Here is a 9,128-nt window from a genome sequence, read left to right as displayed (position 1 = left end):
GCATCGCCTTGTCTAAAACATTTTTTGACATCAAATGCATCGGTAAGATCTTTTCCGACCTTGATAGAGCAGCGTGCATTCTCCATCGTCATTCTGCACAAACGGATAAGTTTGACAGGGATGCCAAAACTAGACATTGCTCGGTAGAGCTCTTCCCTATAGATGCTGTCATACGCGGCTTTAAAATCGATAAGGAGATGGTGGGTATCGATTTGAAGTTCCTGGGTTTTTTCCTAGATCTGCCGTAGTGTGAATTTTTGGTCGATAGTGGACTTTCCTGGTCTGAAGCCACATTGATTAGGATCTATCAGGTTGTTGACGAACGGCTTCAGACGTTCACATAATACGGCAGAGAGGATGTTATACGCAATGCTAAAGAGACTGATGCCTCTGTAGTTGGCGCAGTTTAGAGGGTCTCCTTTCTTATGTATCAGGCACACTATGCTGAGATTCCACTCATCGGGCATGCTTTCTTCCGACCATATCTTGCAGATGAGTTGTTGCATGCTCCCTACCAAGTCATAGCATACTGCTTTAAATAGTTCGGTAGCGATGCCGTCAGCTCCAGCAGCTTTGTTTGACTTAAGTTAAGATATAGCTATCTTCACTTCGTCAAGGTCGGGTAGGCGGGATTGTTGATCTACCTCGCCGTGGTTGAGTGGTTCTATCTCCCTTACAGCAGATTTCGGTTCATCATCGCCGTTATATAAATGGAGAAGTGGTCTTTACATATTCTCAACATAGACTGCGGTTCCACTACGATGTTCCCTTGACCGTCTTTACAGGCTTCGGTTCGTGGCTTGTATCCTTGGGAGGATTTTTTTTAATTTTTGGCAAAATTAACGAATCTCATTCCTGTTGTTACATCCCCATATCTCCTCGATCGCGCGCTTCTCATACTCTCTTTTTTTCCATCTAAAAGGTCGGCGTTCCTCTTCTGCTCGTAGATCTCGCTAGCAGCTCTGGTCCTTTTGTGCAACGCCGTTTTGTATGCCTGTTGTTTCGCTGCGTGCGCTTGCCGGCTTTCTTCGTCAAACCAGGGGTATCGCTCTGGTGGCCGTGTGAAACCTAGCACTTCAAAAGCGGCATCTCTGATGAGTGCAAGGTAATTTGTCTACTGGTTTTCAATGCTTAATGCAGGCAGCATAGGACTCCTTAAAAGGTTATTAAAGACTCGATCGGAAAAGGCCATGGCAGTCTCTTGCGATTGTAGCCGTCTAACGTCGAATCTTCTCACATTACTTCCTTGTTTTGGCTTTTATCGGGATATCCGTAGCCGTACCTTGGCTACAACGAGGTAGTGGTCCGAGTCAATGTTGGCCTCTCGGAATGTTCGGATATCCCGTATACTATAGAAGTGTCGTGCTTCTTTCGCAATGTGGTCAATTTGGTCAGGAGATTTCCATGTCCCCTTGTGGATATTAAGATGCGTGAACTGCGTATACTAGCTACCAGAACGTCTTGCCCCGCAGCGAAATCGAATAGCCTGAATCCGTTGTCGGAGGTGGTGTCGTGCAGGCTGTATATCCCGATTGTGCCACCAAAGGTATCTTCTCTTCCTAGCTTGGCATTAAAATCTTCTAAGAAAATTTTGATGTCATAGCCAGGGTAATGCTCATATGTCTTGTCCAAGAGCTCGAAGAATATGTCTTTGGTGTCTTTATCTTTCTCCTCTGTTGGGGCATGCGTGCATATTATCCTTATGTTGGCGAATTTAGTCTTGATGCGGATTTTCGTGATGCTCTCGCCCACACTGTTGAAACTCAAGACTTTTTGCCTGGGTCTAGTTCCAAAAACAATGACACATCCAAATAGACGCTGTCTTTGTTCTCGGTAGCAGTCGCCGTAGTATATATCGCAGTCTTTTTGTTTGCGTTTGCCCGGTCCATCCCATCGCACTTCTTGGATGGCTGTAATATCTGCCTTGCAGCAGTTTAGTGCTTCCGCTAGTTGTTCGGCTGCACGTGTCTGTTAAGGGACCGTAACATTCCACGTACAGATCCGATGTTCGTTGTCCTTATTCCATTTGCGTGGGTTGTCAACAGTGAATCCGTCCGTATCCGAGGCTTGTTGGTGCTTCGCAACTAAGGGTATGTTTAACGTGGGCAGGAAGTCACCCTGACGGCACAACCCCCAACCTGGAGCGCCATATCCTTAGTATAACTCCAAGGAAGGGCAGCCGGATAAACCGCTCCTTACAGGCCTGGGCTTCGAATATGTCGAAGAAGCCCTATAAGGTGTTCACTAAGTAGTTCAACCTTACTGGAACTGTAGACGCCACCGTTGATTCCATCTCGGGAATTCCTCTTCTGCCGTCTGGATAAATAGATATGAGTTAGTGAAAACCACCTCTCCCCACCTCTCTCGTTTTCTGCCCCAACAACTTTCCACTGGGGTTTGAAACCAGACTCCAATTGAGGTACTAGGCACCCGATATTCACCACGGGGAGCTGAGAGTAGGAGTTGATAGACAGAGGTGGGTTTTGAGAAAAACCTGTGGACGCTTGTGTCCTCTTGAATGCACATGTCTACCATTTAAACATCAACAAATTACTCTGAAATTATCATTCGCCAAAAAGTAGGAATCGTGCTCTTTGACAAATACACTAAGATGCAAATGTGCATCATCACTTATGATTATTTTCTTCCCAAAATTAATCTTCCAATGATGCAATTTCTTGCCATAGGAATGGACGACAATTGACTACGCTTGAAATAGTCAATTTTTTAAAATTTCGAAAACGGGTTAATTTTTTTTTCAATTACCTGCAAAGGCAAAGAAATTGTAGAAGTAAAGCTCAACGACACTTTTTATCCCAGATCGAGCCTGGTCTCAATAGTTCAAGATCATAATGGAAAGGCGAAGATAAAAGATGTTCGGTGATTTGTTTAACCTACGTGCCGAATATCAAGAAAGCGTAACTCTTACATAACAGAACTCAAAAAATAGTTTTTTTTGAAAAAAATTAAAAAAAATTTTTAAAATAAATCAAAAAAAAAGAATGTTCAATTCGACAAATTAAATCAATTAAACTTTGAAAACATGGAAAAATATTTACTGAAAAAGTATTTTTTTTAGTGTTATGGCCAAGAATTTAACTTGGACATAAAGACAAGAATTTGCCATTCAAAAAATGATTTATGTCTAGTGATCATGCCCGGGTCGAAAAAATTCCCGCCGAAATGCAAAATTTATGACCACTTTTTACAGAAACTATAGCTATATGCAATATATTTTCTCACACCGAAAATTCTCTTTTAAGGCTTTATTGTCAAGCGTTTATAACGCCTCAAGCCCATTAATTCATTAAACAGAAAATTGTTTATAGTTTGCTTTTTTATTTCTACAGTTTCTGCTATAAACCTTTTCGATGACTAAATCTTGTGAGTAAGTGAAAAAAATACAATTGCTTGTATATAAATTTATTATCTCAAAAATATCCAAAATCAACGAAAAAAGAGGCAGCAATTGTCGACAACGTATAAGTTTCTTCAATGAAGGTTGTTCAGAAATTCAAAACTGTCACACATTTTTACAAACTGTGCACTTGGTATCTGACATGTGGTACAGGAGAGTAGCCGTAGTGCAAAACTGGACCATTGACAACACTAGACGAGTATGAAAATCCAGGAGAAGGTCTTGGAACTTGAACTTGAGATGGAGCACTTTGGACAATTGTAATTCCGCTTTGAATTGGTTGATAAGAGTTCCTCAGTTTTGCCTGTTCGACTGCAATCAGATGTTCTGCCTTAGCTTGGGCAACTTCGGGTGTGTCAGCAATTGGTTTTGGAAGTTCAATTATTGGAGCTGGAACTGCAGCAACTTGTCTTTTGGCTTCTTCTATAGCAGCAAAGTGGGCAGCTTTAGCAAGAGCAACTTCAGGTGTGTCTTGAACTTGTTGTGGTTGACCAGCTGGGAATGGGAATATGCCGACACCATTTCTCAGTTTGGCTTCTTCGATGGCAGCAAAGTTTTTGGCAGCAGATTTGGCTGCAGCAACTTCTGGAGTTTCTGCAACTTGTTGGGGAATATTCTGGGCAGTTGCAATTGGAGCTTCAACAGGTTTTGGCAAATTGGTTGCAGAAACTCGGAATCCACCAGCATCTGCAACATAATCAACTGTTTGAAGAACATTGTTTGAGTCAATGTAACTGTATGATCCTCTGGTGACGCCATTCAAAGATTTTATTTCCTGCTTAGCCGACAAATGATCGTTGTAGCCGTAGGCGTATTGACCAATTCCATCCTGTGAGTGATATTGGCTCGAAGCAGACGGGAGAATGAGACGATTTGACAGTGGAGTGGCAGAAGCAATTGTCAACAAAGCTGATAACACAACAAACACTTTCATGATGATATTAAATGTTTTATTTACTTCTCTAATTACAAATTCAAAAACGCTGCTAGTGATGCGTAGCTACTAGTACTCGCTTCTGGGAAGTCTGATTTTAAAAGTAACAAGAACTCACATTTATACCAAAGTTTTAAAAGCTTGGTGCAAACAATTTTAGATGGTACTCTTCCAGTTGCTTGAATTGCTACTTTCTATTTTAGAAAAATAGAATTCTATTATTGTTTGATTGCAGGCGTTTGTTTTTGAACTTAACAAGAAGTAAAAACGACATGTTATATTTAATTGATTCTGGTTTACTAATGAGGTGCAGACTTATTTTATTATAAAATAGAGATAGCAGCCAACAGGTTATGTGAAACTTATTTTACTTGCAATTAATAACAGATTTTAATTAATTTAATTGTTGTTTGAACTGTAACTTACTGCGTCAGTCAATTTTAATACGTGTGGAGTTTTGTGGAGTTTTTAACATTTTTAAGCTTATACTTGTGTAGTAAAAGTCGCATACCGTCAAATGTTTAGCTGTATTAAAACAGTGTTCTGTCTCTTTAACTATTTAATTTGTTTTAGTGGGAATCTAACCCTCATTTATTTCGCTTAGTTCAAGTTTTCAGTTTAACCTTAAAACTTACGTAAAATATAACTCTTCTAACGGCTGGCTGCTGTGCGGCGTAACCTTAAGAATTATATTATGTGCCAATACATTAGCCATCACTTTTGGGGACCATTTGCTAAACGTGTCGTTCGTCTTCAATTTTTGTATACGGATGGATTGTGTAAGCCCACAAAATCTTCCATAAAGTGAATGGGCACAGCTCAAAATGTTGTGGACAATATCACGGCGGATGGACCCATTGGCTCTTCTTCGTTACTTTTCTCGAAACAAGCAATAGCGTCTTCGGTGGTCACTGTACGGTGTATCTAAGTTTACGCTTGGTCTAGAAAAGTAAACGGTAACGTAAAAGTGGGTGATTATTTCAAACGAATATTGGACGCAGCACGCGATGCGTCACACAAACCCTTACTATTAATAGACAATTTGAGAGCAGTAGGAAAGGAAAAGACGTTTTAAAAGAAGATGTCGGTTTACTTTGGCTTTTGAATTCCTGAATATTGCAGTGACTGGAAAAAACAGTTAGGTAAGTCATTCCACATTCAAGTAGTATGGCTAACAAATCTCGGTACTTAACTGTGCGACTGAAATTGATTTCGAGGGTATACTGATGATCATTCCTGGAAAGCTAGGGTTAAAAGCAACTGGTAATTTCTTTAGAGAACAGTTCGTTAAAAAAAAGTAAAAAAAGTTGAGCCAAGAAACTGTACAAGGGTTTTTAAGGGATGTAAATGAACCGATGATGATTTTATCGCCAATCAATATTTTAGTGTTGTATGTTCAATTTGCCCAGGAGGCTTAAGTAAGTTGCAGGAGCACCAGCCCAGATATGGGTTATACTCAGGCTTTGAATGTTAGAAGTTGCACTTAAGAGATCATTAATAATAATGAGAAAGAGTTTTGTAAGTAGAACAAGACCTTGGGGCACACCATCATTTATTTTGTGGTTTCCAGACTTCTATTAAACGATCTTAAGTCAATTCGGTTGAAGGAGGTATTCGTGTAAACAGATCTTCGAGATATATCTTTAGAGGATAAATATTCAGCTTTGCTATAACCTTGAAGAGGAAAGACATAAATGCAAACATTCGACAGTAAGAGGGTGATAAAGATTCGCCTTTTTTGAAATGAATTGGACTAATGCTGTTTTCCATCTACTAGGAGGGCTGAGAAGTCGAACTGATGGAAAAACTTAAGCAGTACATTTTCCAGCCTTGAAGAACACTTCTCCAGAACAATAGCGGAAATCCGGGCAGGTGGGTTAACTTCTCTTAGTACTGTATGTCGTCACAGTACGAATTCAAAAAAAGATTGGTCCCATAGAATCAATAACGTGCTTTAGTACAGCCGGAGTCATCACTCCCACTGGAAATGTTGAATTAGTGGTAAACTGCCTGGCAAAGAGATTACAGATTTCTATAAAAAACTTAGAAATAGAATGTCATTGACAACGAGCATTGGAACCAGGGAAGAGAAAGAATAAACTATTTAACTGCCTTTGGAACATTGTAGTATTTTTTTCCATAATAAATAGTCATGGTTTAATTTTGGTTCTTCCTGGCTTGCTTGAACTTTTCTGGGTTTTCCTCTGTATGGCTGGCTTTGTAGCAACGAAAACATACTTCTTGTAAATCAGTTAAGATGATGAATCAATTTGGCATCTCATTTGCTTATTAAAGATGAAATTTAAAAATTCACTTCTTTATTTATAAATGTGCACAATAGATTTCCATTTCCATAATATAGATAATGAATTGGAGCGCTATCTCCATATGAGATGATCGAAAATCAATGACTGTTACAGAGTTCGTCAGGACAGCCGCACTATCACAGAAGATCTCGAAAATCATATATAGTTACTTCTACACTACAAACAACCGCACCATTAGATATTGAGCTTTCGGTTTGGAAATAGATAAGATTGAAACTAACAAATCAATAAATCCTACTGACTCCTTACTGACTTACAGCAAACAAGCTATATTAAAATTCGACTTAACTAATTGCAGTAATTCCTTTGAGTGTTTATATAATTTTGACTTCAGAGAATCCTAAAAAATGTTGAAAACTTATACAAGAAACTTTCATTAGATCAAACTGTTGATATCTGTAAAGCTTTCGAAAAAAGATTTTAGTGAATCATTTGTCAAAAGCCTTCAAGAAGTTGATTAAGTATATTTTCATAATCTTCACTCCTTTTCGCAAACTAGCTGTAATCACATTCCTGTGCTACATAGTACGGTCCTTGATCTTTTATCTGCGTTGAATGATGACTGCTCAGCTGGCCCTTTCTCTAAAAACAGGCAAATTTCCCAGTGTATGGAAAGAGTAATTTTTAACACCAATTTTCAGAAAAGGTAACTTGGTGGATATAAAAACTACAGGCTTATTGCAAATCTTTCTTGTATTCCTAAATTGTTTAAACAAGTTGTTTGTGAAAGTGTAGTGTTTTTTAGTAAAAATCTCATTTGCGAACAGCAACATGGTTTTGTGAAAAAAAGGTCAACCGTTACTAATTCACATTCTCAAACATAATGTTCAAACGCTTTAGAACAAGGTTATGAAGTTGACTGTGTATACACTGACTTTTCTAAAGCTTTTGACCAACTTTGCCACGAAATTATTTTATTTAAACTTAAAGCTCTTGGTTTTCAACCTTTTTTCTTGGCTTCGATCAAATCACACCTTGAATACAGATCCCATGAGGAAAAATTAAGAAATTTACAATCTTAACCTTTTGTTGCTCAATCTGGTATTCCCCAGGGAAGCCATCTTGGTCCTTTTTTATTCATCCTGTCTATTAACGACGTATCGTCATGTCTACGCTCCAGTGAACTTCTTATTTTTGCTGACGACATGAAAACTTTTAAGATAGTAAATTCCACCCAAGATCGTATCCTTTTACAAGCCGTCATTGGTAGTTTCACATTTTGGTCTTGCAAAAATAGCCTTACCATCAACCATTTCAAATGCCAGACGATAACTATTACTAAAAACGAATCGGTAGTGTATTTGATCATTGTAGGTATGTCACAGCAAAAACTCGGTCGTGCCTCCACAATTTCATTCCCCAGGGGGCAAATGCTCGCATGTCAACCCTAAGGACCTAAGACCTATTAGTCTATCATCTTTCATTCTCAAAACTCTGGAACGATTGATCGATGTCCATATACGTAACAACATTGAGAAGAGGCGATCAATGTCTCAGCATGGTTACTGCAAAGGAAAATCGGTAGAAACAGCCTTGCACACTCTGGTAAGAACTATCGAATACTCCCTAGAGAAAAAGGATATTGAGGGCGCTTTCAACAACGTTGACACATCCGCTATCACTTCTGCTATGACGACCTTAAACGTCGAATACTCAATCTGCGAGTTGATTAATCTAATGCTAAAAAGCAGGATCATCAACTCTAGTTTGGGAGATTTTTGCACAAAAAGGTCTGTCAGTAGAGGCACTCCCCAAGGTGGTGTTCTGTCCCCTCTTCTGTGGAACATAGTGGTTTACGAACTACTAATATCCCTTGAGAGGGAAGGCTACAGAGTCGTTGCGTATGCCGATGATGTTGCTATCGCCGTCTCAGGGAAACATCCTAATACACTGAGAGACCTCCTAGAAACAAAATGCACTCAATATGCTCACTAGATGGGCTGATCACTGCGGACTTAGTATTTATCCTCAAAAAAGAGACCTCGTCCTTTTCACACGGAATTACAAGATCCCAGTAATTGTACCTCCTTCAATAAAAGGTATACCACTAATTTTTACCAATGAAGCCAAATACCTTGATCTGATATTGGACAAAAAATTAAGTTGGAAATCCAACATACAGGAAAGAGTTAAAAAAGCTACAGCAGCTCTTTTTCTTTGCAAGAAAGCCATGGGAAGCAAATGGGGTTTTCAACCTCGCATGACTGACATGGCTATACACATCGGTCATCCGACTATTACTTATGTACGGGGTTGCAGTATGGTTTACTGCACTGGAGAAAGTCACATACTACGACAAACTCAGCAGAGTCTAACGCACTGCATGTCTCTGCATAAGTGGGGCATTGAGAACCACACCCTCAGCAGCGTTAGACACTCTCCTCCATCTGACAACCCTCGACTTCTTCAGTAAACAAGTGGCAGCGAGTACAGCGATAAGACTCGACAC

The 9,128-nt window shown here is 39.4% G+C and overlaps 1 protein-coding gene across 1 annotated transcript; it reads right to left on the bottom strand.

The window, feature by feature from the left end:
- Positions 1-3,436: 3,436 nt before the first annotated feature.
- LOC129953512 (uncharacterized) lies at positions 3,437-4,451 on the bottom strand. The gene has a single exon (XM_056066754.1). The coding sequence runs from the start codon at positions 4,350-4,352 to the stop codon at positions 3,534-3,536; it is 819 nt and encodes a 272-aa protein (XP_055922729.1). The 5' UTR covers positions 4,353-4,451; the 3' UTR covers positions 3,437-3,533.
- Between the last annotated feature and the right edge of the window lie 4,677 nt (positions 4,452-9,128).

The sequence above is a fragment of the Eupeodes corollae genome, unplaced genomic scaffold (genome assembly GCF_945859685.1).
Source record: "Eupeodes corollae unplaced genomic scaffold, idEupCoro1.1 scaffold_1183, whole genome shotgun sequence".
NCBI lineage: Eukaryota > Metazoa > Arthropoda > Insecta > Diptera > Syrphidae > Eupeodes > Eupeodes corollae.
This window is presented reverse-complemented; position numbering and strand designations above follow the sequence as displayed.